The sequence below is a fragment of the Rissa tridactyla genome, chromosome 14 (assembly GCF_028500815.1).
Source record: "Rissa tridactyla isolate bRisTri1 chromosome 14, bRisTri1.patW.cur.20221130, whole genome shotgun sequence".
NCBI lineage: Eukaryota > Metazoa > Chordata > Aves > Charadriiformes > Laridae > Rissa > Rissa tridactyla.
The window spans coordinates 3,575,132-3,588,138 of NC_071479.1; the positions used below are offsets into that span (position 1 = coordinate 3,575,132).

At 37.6% G+C, this 13,007-nt stretch overlaps 1 protein-coding gene across 2 annotated transcripts in view; it reads left to right on the top strand.

The window, feature by feature from the left end:
- The window catches only part of CAMSAP1 (calmodulin regulated spectrin associated protein 1), a 28,501-nt gene that overhangs the window by 13,073 nt on the left and 2,421 nt on the right, over positions 1-13,007 (top strand). For both annotated transcript variants that reach the window (XM_054220899.1, XM_054220898.1), the window contains exons 6-17: positions 3,934-4,075; positions 5,017-5,156; positions 5,257-5,353; positions 5,778-5,955; positions 6,571-6,665; positions 7,470-7,554; positions 7,888-10,324; positions 11,461-11,597; positions 11,688-11,896; positions 11,984-12,086; positions 12,456-12,571; positions 12,824-12,942. In XM_054220899.1, coding sequence (XP_054076874.1) covers positions 3,934-4,075; positions 5,017-5,156; positions 5,257-5,353; positions 5,778-5,955; positions 6,571-6,665; positions 7,470-7,554; positions 7,888-10,324; positions 11,461-11,597; positions 11,688-11,896; positions 11,984-12,086; positions 12,456-12,571; positions 12,824-12,942 — 3,858 coding nt within the window. The remainder of the gene's footprint in view (positions 1-3,933; positions 4,076-5,016; positions 5,157-5,256; positions 5,354-5,777; positions 5,956-6,570; positions 6,666-7,469; positions 7,555-7,887; positions 10,325-11,460; positions 11,598-11,687; positions 11,897-11,983; positions 12,087-12,455; positions 12,572-12,823; positions 12,943-13,007) is intronic.

A 13,007-nucleotide genomic window follows, 5' to 3' on the forward strand; every position in this document is an offset into this window, starting at 1 on the left:
GTTCTTTCCTCAAATTGGCCTTGCTGTGCAAAGGACGTAAAAGTGTGACTTATGAACAAGGCACAATTGTTTAATTTTCACGTTAGTGGCAAAGGTTTGTGTGCTTTTTATGTAAAATAATATGCTTCAATGATAAAGGGATAAAGAGCTGTTTAATTTACAAGTTGGTGTGTGGTCTGAAGGATCCCTCTAACTATTTGACTCTGTATTGACTTTTGGGTCTCATTTTAATATTTTTAAATCTAAATTTCTAGGCTACAACCCCTCTAAAATATGAAAGTGTTTATTGCTGAAGTGCATTTAAGTGTTACTGCTTTTAACTTGCATTGCTGATGTTCCTTTCCTATTCCTACGTTCCTTTCCTTGCTTCCTGAGCAGTCTCCTTCCAAATGGTATTGGAAATTAGTACCTGTAAGTGAACAACTTTTACACCAGTTGTCATCCACAAAACCATGGCTTTTTAAATTTCTTCAGAGTGTTTGCTTCCATTACAATGCTTCTTAGATGGTCTTTGAAAAAAAACAAAACAAAAAACCACCTGTGTAAGCTTCTGGGTCATAAGGCTTAGTTTTCATAACGTGATTTTTGCATACTGTACAGCATACAGCATAATCACTTTACAGCATTTCAAAATTGTTTCCACAGTGCAGGAGTGAGGGATATGGAGTGGAGTAGCAGCAAAAAAACTAGAAAATGAACAGAGTTGAAATGGTTGCATTTACTTTTTTTGTTGTAAGTAGGCAATTGATCACAGCACTAAGGTGACATAAAAGCTGGTCGGTTTAAATGGCTATTTAATCTCTGAATCCATAGTTAAGATACCCAGATGTTTGCCGTAGCTCATTAAATAACTCTCTTGCACTGCTCTTGTGCCTGCTCTTGCATACATTTGTAAATCTGTCAAAACCAGAACACCGTTATTCGTTGAGATGGGGTTAGAAGATTTGACAAACGAGTTTGGACCCCTTACGACAGTTGCTGGAATTGTATGCTAAATTAATGAGGCTGAAGCTGGCATAGTGGGAGGAAAGACAGTTTACATATCAGAACAAAATACTTATTTTCTTTATGATGAAGTGTGAAAATGGAATATCAGTTCCACTATATATACAAAAGTAATAAAATTGTACTTCTGGTATACAAGGCTACTTTCTTTTGGCTGAGTTTCCTGGTTTTGTTTCAACTTGCAGAGATTTTTCTTTGTTCCTCTGCTTTCCTTGCCTCGATACCCTTTCTCCTGCACTTGCCAGATATGGTGGTTTCCATGTTCTCTCTGGGAAGATGAGAGCTGTTGTCTCGGTTGCAAATTGCAAAGAGCAGTGCTTGGAAAAGGCAGGTGTGATGTGGGAGTCACCTCTCCCCACAATCTCTCTGCCGGCACAGAGAGCTCAGTCCCACTCCTCTGCCTTATAATCCTTTATTTGTTTGAACCAAACGTACGGACCAGAGTAAAAACTTTAAATAATGTGCAATACAGGAAATTCGAATGGGAACCTGCAGACTGATAAAATCTGTGACAGAGCCCTGTCTTCCAGCCTCTTTTAATGACCTGTGCCAGTATGTAAGGAAGTATTGACATAGCGCTTATCGCTTACCTTCTGGTGTGTTTAAAGGTCGCATCTGTATTTGTGGCATACATTTGATAGCCTTTCAAGGAAGTTGAGCAGGTTTATGTTTCATTTAGAGACAGCTGGGTGAGAGTAGAAGGAACTGCAGGACTTGCAGGAAACCACTGAGCAAGTGGCTGGTAAAGGAAGGAGTAAATAGAGGTTGTCTTACTGCTAGTCCAGTGCCACTTAGATTATACTGGTTTACTGACAGATTTTGCGGTCTCCGTAGTAGTTGTCATACTGTGTCACTTCTGTATTTCTTTCATCTTTTGTGATTTTTTTTTTTTTTTAAATATAGAGTTATCTCTATTTCAGTAGCACCCATTTCTGCACTTTAATGCATACAAATCTCATTAATTTTATACATGGTGGGGGAACAAACCACAAAACTCTGCTTAGAATATAAGAAAAAATTCAGATTATTCAGTATAAAAGACTGGAATAGTTAAGAGAAGAATAGTTGAGCAAAAAATAAGGAATTAAATTAAGTCCATAAAAAAAACTTCCTTGATGATAAATTTGAGTTTTTTCACCAATGCTAAAACAAACAAGGAATTTTTATAGATTTTAGTTCTCAGGATTGACTGTAGTTGGCCTAAGTTCCTTTTAAGCCTATTGGAAAGGAAGTATTCGTATCTACTTTACGTACAGGAGGAATTAAAGCTTAAAAAGAAATTTCTGAAGTTTGTCTTTAATGTGCTTAGTTTGACTAAGTGGATAAACGACGAACCTTTTAAGCTAACCAGTTCACCTTAGTCTGCATACTTATTTTACCAGACTTAATGACCACATTTCCAGTGCATTAATGGATGTTGCTAATGCATTTGATTTGTTTCTCATTTGAATAATCACCCTCGTATATCTCACTGTTTCTTTTTGTGTAAGCCTGATCTGATGCATGCCATATCGCACTGCATGCTGGAACCAGTGGAATATGCTCGTGTGGTACAGTATGATTCACATTCCATTACATAGTTGTGGAGTGCTCCAGGCTGGGGAAAAAATAATTTAGACCTGGTAAAAGGACGGGAAGAATAGCAGTAGCATATAGACATAGCCTTGAGTTACTTGCCTTTGCCAGAGAAACTTAACGTAGCATGTTTATATTTGTGCAAAATAAATGAAACAGGTTCTTGTTACTCTTGATTGTAAGTGATCTTCGTTCCGTTGAACAGATTTTTTCTCAGCCTGTGCCATCTTAAATTGACACGTATGAATCTGTTGTGTGTGTAGAGAGCGCTTTCCCAGGTCATCTTGGAAAGTGTATGATACTGTTGGTAAAACCCAGCTTTCCTCTGATGGTTGAATACATTCTCTGTGTATCTGCACGTTAGGCCACCACATCAGTCAAGATAGTTTGTTAGATGCTAAGTGATAGTAATGCGCTAAAGTGTCAAAGGAGTCTTTCTCCAGCACTGAACGGTATTTCTGCTAGGCTCTGCTGTGAATTGTTCTTTTCCTTGCCCAGTCGCTTTGCCACTCAAGCTTAGGTACAGCTTTCTCGCCTAGCTGGCATGTGGGTGCTTAGTAAATACCAACACTAAAACTTTTCTTGCAAAAAAACTGCAAGAAGCAATGCCAAGATTTGTTCTTTAGTTGACTGGCTTTAGCTGCTCTTCAGCTCTGCTCCAAATTACCTGAGGGCTCGGGGGTGGTTTGCAGAAGAGTTTGATGTTGATCCATCGTGAAATCAAGGAGAGTTTTGCCATTGATTTAAAAGGCCCTACTTGCTCCTTTTGCTGACTGCTTTTGGAAAAGGCCGTGTTTTTTTCTTTTGCATGACATTAATATTGTGTACTGGCTTGCCAGACATACGATGTTCTCAATCTCTCTGAGAGAACTTTGCTATCTGCGGACATGATGGCAAGTCTGTGGATGTAGGTAACGTATGAGAAATCACTAGCTCATCTGAATTATTTTTTTGCTGTGTTTTGTTTTGTTTTTCCAAGCTTTCAGTGTTTTCATGTAGTTATCCATGTCTCTTTCTTTGGATCTGCTGCATTCATGCATCTGTGTGGAAGGATTTTGACTTAAATTGCTCGTAATAAGTTAAAATGTGTGAACGAAGCTAGAAATTCAGCAGCACGATTGCTTCCAGATATGAGGAGAATGATTAAAAGGGAAGCACCGTGGTCTTCAGAATTGGCTTCCATTGAGAGGAAAGTATAATCTTGTAAATTGTTTTTGACTTAGAGCAGAATGCGATAAAGGATCCACCGTAAAGAGTTTTCAGTGCTTAACAAACAATCCTTTTTTTTTCTTTTTTCTTTTTTTTTTTTTTCCTTTTTGTTAGCATCATATGAACATTGTTTTCTGTTGTTAGGTGCGTTACCGAAGAGACCATCTTTCAAGCAGGCAATTACCGTACTTTCCTTTGCTTGAAGATTTGATGAAGGATGGTAGCGATGGTGCTGCTCTTCTAGCTGTGATACACTATTATTGTCCAGAGCAAATGAAACTAGATGGTATGTAATAAAGATTTCTTAAAAAAAAAAAAATTTAGTCTTTGAAAGTTGAACTAGAAATACATTATCAAATAAAAATGCAACACATGTAATAGGTAGTGTAGAGTCAGGTCACATATGGATTCTGCGTCAGTGTATTCAAAAAGTAACCTCTCTGGTTTTGGGTTTTTTTACTTGCTGTATTTAGAAGGATCTGCTCTGTATATTATGAACTACAAAATAATCCTTTCTTTTATAGATCTAGATGATATGGCTTTCTTTGTTCAAATAACCGAGCCTGGTTTCAATACGCCATAAAAAAAGAATACATGTCCACTACTGTTAGCTGATAATTCTCATGTCCTTCTGTAGTAGTACATAATTTGACATTTAAAATCTAGATTTTAAGATATTTTTCTCCCAGTCTTCAGCATTGCAAACATGAGTTCTTTTTCCCATAAAATGTTTTCTTAATAATTCAATGTCCTTGTTGCATTTAACTTCTACAAATCAACATTTTGTATTGGTTTTTAAATTCTCAGATATGTTGTACCTTGCAGAGCTCCTGAATGTTTTCAGAAGGAACCAGCACTGTGAATCCTAGGAGTAACCTTTTATTATTTGCAAATCAAGATGTGTGTTTTTAATTGCTGTTGTATTTTGTCATTATGTGTGTTCTTTGTAGCCTGCTTACCTTTTCTGTTGCTGTGATAGGCAAAATCCTGTATGGATTATAAAATGAATGCAAAATTGATACTCTCTTATTTGTGTTTTTCTTCCTCCTTTTTCTGTCCCTCTGGTATTTAACAGGTAGAGAAATGTCACTGGTAGCCAATAAATATTAAATGATGGTGTATAAGCAGTCTGTGAAGTTCCTGTTTGTAGCTTTTCTGTTAGTTGTGGATGGAAGGCTAATACGTTGTAATAGCGTTGTAACTGGCTTATCTTTCTCCCCTTTCTAGATATTTGTTTGAAGGAGGTAACATCAATTGCAGACAGCCTCTATAATATTCAACTTTTGAGAGAATTCTCAAATGAATATCTAAACAAATGCTTTTACCTCACATTGGAGGACATGTTATATGCTCCTTTGGTTTTAAAGGTAAGAAACAGAATGAAGGCTATATTTTTAAATAAAATGAGGGTAAATCATAAGTGTTTTGTTATTGAGGTGTGTTTTTTCTTTTTTTTACCCATTTTAGCCTAACGTCATGGTATTCATTGCGGAACTCTTCTGGTGGTTTGAGAATGTCAAACCAGACTTTGTACAACCAAGAGATATTCAGGAGATAAAAGATGGTAAGTTTTTAGCTCGTGATAAATCTTAGCATGTTATTTAAAAAATAATTAACGTTACAATGAAACTGTTGCACAGCAGTGTTTCCTTTGGAGTTTTGTTTCTACCCAAACTTTCTGCTTGCTGGAGATCTTCGAAAGCAGTAAAAATGGAAGGAAATTTAGTCCTAGATCCACTTGAGTTCTAATTTTTTGAATGAAATAGGTAATTTTTTCCCTAAAAGCACTAATTATTTACTTGTAACTTTCTTTCCATTAAAGTCACCATAAGATACATATTTTAAATAGACTGATATGTAAGGTTTCGTTTTAGTGTCATGTCGTAAAGTTTTCATTCTAATGTACTGCAATCTGAAAGCTTCCAGTTCTGTTTTAGTTATTTTAATGGCTAGTATAAGTTGTGTTAATGTTATAAATATATGCACAGTTAAAACAGTGTTGCAGCAGAAGAGCAGTCGTCCGCCCGTTCCTATTTCCAATGCAACTAAGCGGAGTTTCATGGCCAGCCCTGCTAGTACGAGTCCAGCAGAATTGCAGCCCTCGGCTCAAGCAGGCCCTGAAGCTTGTAGCAGATACTACCTGCACCCTGAGGAGCCCGACTATCTGTAAGTCTGTTCTCATGTTGTTTAGATTATTCTTCAATTCATACTTCCATTTGGATAACCTAGCAATTTCTGCTGCTTCTGATTTTGCTACAAGCGGAGTGAATTTGAGTTGTGTGCCGTCAGTCTCTAAAATATTCTCAATTCTCAAGTTCAGAGAAACACTTTGCACTGTTACATTTGATCTTTGTTTGGGAAATGTGTGGTAAATGTCACCATGCATGATAAAAAAAAGTTACTCTAACTTCTATTTTGAAACAAATGCGAGACGTGAAAACTGCCCAAGCGGTTCATCTTCACTAGCCGTAACCAATAAGTTATCTCATCCTTTACTTTGTCTCTAATATAGTATTTACATAAGCTACATTTTAAATCTGCTGTATGTAGAAACTTAAACAGATTGATTTCAGGTAATAGATTTACTTTTGAATTGTTTCATGTGAAAACCTTTTCTTCTCTTTAAGTAACTTCTTTAATATTAATGATATATTATTGTGTTTTAAAGAGGACAGGGGTAACTATTACCAGCGTAACTTCACAACTATATGATTTCTGTCATTAAAGAAAAAAAATAATTCTTATTCATAATACTAATGAACTTTTACGTTTCTGAATTAGTGGCAAAGGAGGAAGCCCTGCCTTTAGCCCTTCCCATCCACTGCTCCCTTTGAGACAAAAGCAACAAAAATCGTTACAGGGAGAAGACGGCCCTGGTAAGTCTACCTTGAATTTGCATTTCAACAGGCAGTGACCATCGATGTCAATACAGTAATGAATAAAGACAGAAGGTCATATATGTGAATGATCTAAAATTGAAATAAACTGCAGTCAGATGAGTGGTAAATATGTTTAGTTTGAGTAAATCATCTGTTGTGTTAAAAGATTTTAAAGATCTTTTGAGGAAGTTACTGCATTTTATTTTTTTTCCTCTCTCACAAATGAACATCTTTCTCAGAATCTCAAGTGCAAGAAATCAAGAAATTAAGGCTAATAGGGTCAATTCTGTGAAAAGAAAGGAAAAAGCCACATGTCAAATGTTCATAAAACTAGCAAAAGTCTTAGGAATTAAGATTGTCAAACTCACTCTAACACTTGACATATTTTTGCCTAAAGATTTTTTTTAACTCCTGAAAACCTAGGTTTTATACTCGCACAGAGATGTTCAGAATTTCTTTTCTTTTATTAGCTAAGGTACCAACCCAACATTCCAACTGCTTGGGCTCTAACAACGTGCACTGAGGACTTTTTTTTGTTAAGGTTGAGGGGCTGACAGGGAAAGCAAATTGAATGGTTTCATGTTTGGAAATCCAGAAGTCAGATACATATGTGTGGTCACTTTTCGTTGTAATTTTTTTCAGGCTTTACCTGTCTGTCTGCCAAAAGGTTAATATTTCAGCAGATCTCTTTTTTGCTGCCATCTCTTGGTGAAAGAGTTTATTATGTTTGCAATTAAATAAAGTAAAAGTGCCAGTTTAAAGACCACTTCTAAACTGTTAACAATTTAAAAAATATTTTAGGTCATCGGCATCGTTCTAATTCTCTGACCCGTGTTGACGGGCAGCCACGAGGTTCAGTTCTTGCATGGCCAGAGAGGAAACCCAGGTAACAAATGCATTTAAGTATTACAATACTGTTTAATGAAAGGATACTGGGACAATTTCACTGTAGTAATGTGGTATCACTTCCTTAGAACTGGACCGAGAGTCACTTAATTTTATTTTCTTTAAGGTACATTTTCAGAGATGAGGATTTTCAGTAAGCACTGTTAAAAATTTAAGTATCTGAAGTTGCTATTTAGTGTTGCTGCTCACTTTTGATACAGAATACATTTTTCAAATGGAGCAAAAATTTCAACTCTCTATGTCATGGTCCTTAGTGCAACAAATAGTAACCTTTTGTGCTTAAGCATCAGCAGCCTGTTCTTATCTTTTCCAGGCCTCTGTCTCAGCCGACACCATTTGCTCTTCATCATTCTGCCAGCAGTGATGTGGACCCTGGGTCTGGTGATAGCATTAGTCTGGCTAGATCAATCAGCAAAGACAGTCTTGCTTCAAACATTGTTAATGTAACGCCAAAAAATCAGCCCCATCCTCCGTCAATGAAAACGAACGGGAAGAGCTTGCTGAACAATGTTGAAATGGAGGATGAAGATGAAGAGCTTATTGCAATAATCAGATCTGAAGAAAGGCCAAACCGTGGTGATCTTGAATTGCAGAATGCGTCAGCCAGGGTGCCCAGCATAGTTGCGACTGCGTGGTCCCCAAAAACAAATAGCGAGACTTCAGAAAGCAAACCAGACAGTTTTTACTTGGAGCCTTTAATGCCTGCCGTTCTAAAACCAGCAAAGGAAAAACAGATAATCAATAAAGAGGATGAATGTGGGGAGGGGAAACAAAGGAGTTTTATAACAAAGAGATTAAATGAAGGACACTTGCCTTTGATCCGCAAGAAAACAACCAGCAGTCATGGTGAGCATGACCTCAATAGGACTTTTACTCCAATTTCTAGTTCTGATTTCACTCCAGTTGCAGACCCTAGTACTGCAGATTCAATGGCACTGGCGGAGGCAGGTTTAGAAGCTTCCAGACCTTTGGCTAGTAGCAGTTTAGATCCTTCCACTCAGGAGCTATCCACTGGAGGATTTTTTCTTCATGCTGCTAAATCTGATGATGACATAGCAAGTAAAGTCAATGTGAGTTATGTGAAAAGTCTCAATTCGCATGTTCCAGATACTACGTGGACTATGGTGAGGCAAGATTCTGATTCAGATCTCTTAGACATAGAAGACGCTGAACAGGATTTGGTAGTCATAGATGACCATCCCATAGTTGCTAAATACATTGGAGAGGAAGAATCTGCAAAATTGCAAGAAGACATGAAGGTAAAAGAACATGAAGATAAGGATGATGCTAGCGGACGTTCCAGCCCATGTTTGAGTACAATTTCTCAAGTGAGCAGCGTGTCAATGACTAGTGGGAGTGTCCGAATGACCAATTTCGCAGAACGAAAGCTTCAGAGACTTAATAGCTATGAAACAAAGTCCAGCACAAGTAGTTCCCAAAAGACCACACCAGATGGATCAGAAAGCTGCCCAGCACCACTGACCACATGGAAACAAAAGCGAGAGCAAAGCCCCAACAGACAAAATAAAGATAACGTTAATCTTTTAGCTTCTGAATTGGTGCAGCTTCATATGCAGTTGGAAGAGAAACGAAGAGCAATAGAGGCTCAGAAGAAGAAGATGGAAGCCTTGTCGGCAAGGCAGCGACTAAAATTGGGCAAGGCTGCTTTCTTGCATGTTGTTAAAAAAGGGAAATCTCCTGATGTTCCGCAACCACTTAAACCAGAACATTTTGCAAAAGAATATTCTCGGCACAATGGTGAAGATTTGGATGAAGTGTCTTTGGGTTCTAAATCTGAGGAGTTTCTTGTGAAGGAGGAGGAGAGAGAAGAAATGCTTAATGATTCTCAAGAAGTAACAACAGTAAAAATGCAAGAAAGCCTAGCTTTTGCTGAGCAACATAAACCAAAAGACTCTGCTGCTATACATGATTTGGAAAAAAGTAAAATTATTTCTGTTGCCCTCCTAGAAGACAATGTTACGGAAGTGGATATAAATGAATGTGATCTTTCTATTGAAAAATTAAATGAAACAATCAGTACGCTTCAGCAGGCTATATTAAAGATTTCTCAGCAACAGGAACTACTCATGAAATCTCCAACAGTGCCATCACCAGGAACCAGAAGTAACTCTCAGGACCAAAAGGTAAAACCATCAATTCATTTTGTTGAGCCCCTATCTCCAACTGGCATGAACAGTCTTCGTAAACCACCTCGATTTGGTCAAGGAAGGGGTCCTCGATCAGGAAGACCAGCTGATCTGAAAGTCCCTAAAGACAGACAACAAAATTCAGCACGTGTTAAAACCCCAACACAGAGTCTAGAAACTTTACCACACTTAAGACCGTTTCCACCCAATAGCTTGTCAAAGACACCAACAGAAATCGGCTTGGAAAATAGTCCTGATCATGGAAGTGGTTCTCAAGAAAAGTGTTTCTTTGATACCTATAGGCTTCACGATGAGAGCAATCAACGGTCGCTTGTACTCTCCACCTCCAAAGATGCAAATATTATTTCTGAAATGAGCAAAGAGGTGAATAACAGCTTCAAGGAAATGGGGTTGAATTCTTCTGATGGCTCAGGAAAAGAAAATGTCCCAGTGGACGAGCCACTGAGAAGCAAGGCTAATCTCATTGAAGTAGACTTGTCTGACTTAAAAGCTCCAGAGGAAGGAGAACTTGAAAACCAGGATAGCTCTACGGATATAATTAGTGAAGGTGATCAGAAGTCTGGTGTGGGTTTTTTCTTCAAGGTAAATACATTACCTTTGTATATTGATTATTGTTACACATTTGCCCAGCGTTAGAACTTCTTTTTTCCACTTCATTTTTCAGTCTTCTGATGGAAAGCAGTGTGTTCTGGTTGCAATATTAGGATTTTAATAAACTGCATTGGAAAAGAATTGCTTGTGGAAAAAAACTTCTTGACTTAATATATGAAATCCTGGCCCTTGCTAACTTTACTAGGAACCAGGATTAACCTTGATTTTCTTCTCTTTCCCTGTGTTTTTTTCTATCTGAGAAACAGACAAACAAACGTGTTGTAAAGACTTAGCACAAAAGAATCACAGAATAAAATGGGAAGAAATTACTGTTTTGTAATCCCAGCTTTCTGTGAACCTTTATCAACTGAAAGAAAAAATTCCAATGGAACACAGGTATCTAATAAAAGCCTGCTGAACAGGTTTTAAAGCTTGTCAGGGAGCTGAGAGTCTTAACTGGCTTTTTTTGGCACTTGCACCCAAATTTCTCTGATTTTGAGCAGCGTAACAGCCTAAAAGTCAAGAGCTCTAATGGCAAGTTTGGTTGTATGGCTGTAGATGCGAGTGTGTCTACTCCTTCTAGTGAAGTTCAGAACTGCCACCAGAACATACGCTCTCTTCATTGGTGCTTAGCAGTGATTATTGTAAATAATTTCTGTTTCAAGAAAGTTGAGCTAGGCTATCTGAATCTCAGTGAATTTGACTTCTGCTTTTGTATAGTATGAGGAATATTGACTCAAACTCCAAATAGTTATCATTATGCTGGGGTTATTTGTGCTGTCCATCCTACCCCACACAGGTAGTTGCATTGTACTTTGCAGTTCTAGAAGGTTTTGTGCTGGTTGGGCGTACTTAAAAACCAAGTTAGAGTAAGGTGAGACCTCCGCACGGGTCTTAAGGGACCTCACAGATTTAAGAGAACACTAAAACTGTCTCTTAAATAATTCTTGAGCAACAAAAAGTTCAGTTCTAATTTACACTTGTTAATTCTAAAAATGTAAAGATTTCCAAAAGTAATAGCTTATGTTTTCTTAAAATCTTCCTGTAATCTTCAGCAATCTGGTGATGTCCAGCTTAAAATATTTTCTTTTATTCATTCAAACTCTCTATCTCTATGAATTTTGCAGGATGAACAGAAAGCAGAAGATGAGCTCGCAAAAAAACGCGCAGCGTTCCTTTTGAAACAGCAGCGCAAAGCGGAGGAGGCTCGGATTCGGAAACAGCAGTTGGAGGCTGAAGTTGAACAGAAAAGAGACGAAGCTCGGTAATAACATGTGGAAAAGAATGCTGCTTTTTGTCTTTAACATGGGGAAAATTATTATATGTTGAATGTAATGCTGTGTTTGCTTTTCAGTCGCAAAGCTGAGGAGGACCGAATACGGAAAGAAGAAGAGAAGGCTCGAAGAGAACTTATCAAGCAAGAATATCTAAGGAAAAAACAGCAGCAAATTTTAGAGGAGCAAGGGCTTGGAAAGCCCAAATCCAAGCCCAAAAAACCCAGGCCAAAGTCGGTCCATCGTGAAGAATCTTACAGTGATTCAGGCACAAAGTGTTCTTCCACACGTAAGAACTTTGATTTGTTTGCTCTCACTGAGTCTGCAAACCTGCTTTAACAAAACGTGTTTCACGTTTTTCTCTTTTGTTTTGTAGCTGATAATTTGAGCAGTGCTCAGTCTGGCTCCAGTCTTTCTTTGGCCTCAGCAGCAACAACTGAACCTGAAAGTGTACACTCTGGTGGCACGCCATCTCAGAGGTAGAGATAAACTCACTTTAAATTTTTGGTTTTTTCTACTATGTTATGAAATAGTGTTGGGATTCAGTACTGTTTGCTTCAGTTCGCTGGCATAGAGGCGCAACAGTAATTAGTGAAGTCGTCTTCTGTTTCATGAGGCTACCAACTCCAGTGTTCTGTACAAACTTGTGGGTTCGTTTTGTTTTCTTACAAAGGAATAATAGAATTTTGCTTTGATAATCTAGCAGGGAAAATCTGGCTGGTTTGGAGTTGGAGAAGGGTCAATATCCTGTTCCATTCAGGGCCAACAACTGGTGAATTTAAGATTGGAGGGGAAAAAACCCAGAATCTTGGCGTACCTTTATTTATTTATTTATTTTTCCCCAACAGAGTTGAATCAATGGAGTCCTTACCAATACTGAGCAGAAATCCTAGCAGAAACACAGAAAGAGATTGGGAGAACGCTTCAACAGCATCTTCCATTGCTTCAGTGGCAGAATACACAGGTGACTCTTGTTTTAGTTCGAGCATTTGTTATGAATAGCAGGTCGTAAAAAGCTGTGGTATATTTGATGTGACACGTTGTTACTTTTGAGAAGTTGTCAGGTGTATTTTGTTCCGGTTGATATCTCTAAAAGTAAGTTATTGTAGAAAAATAGTTAAGGGGTTTTTTTTTTCACTTTGATGAATGAAAATCTTAATGTTTATAAATGTAGGGCAAATAATTTTTACTTCTTTTTTTTTTTTTTTTTCCTTAGGTCCAAAATTATTTAAGGAACCCAGCAGCAAATCAAACAAACCCATTATTCACAATGCTATATCTCATTGCTGTCTTGCTGGAAAAGTGAACGAACCACATAAGATTTCAATATTAGAGGTAAACATTAAAATTCAAAATCATTAATGCACTCACAATAAAATGTATCTGTAGTGCTCATTTCA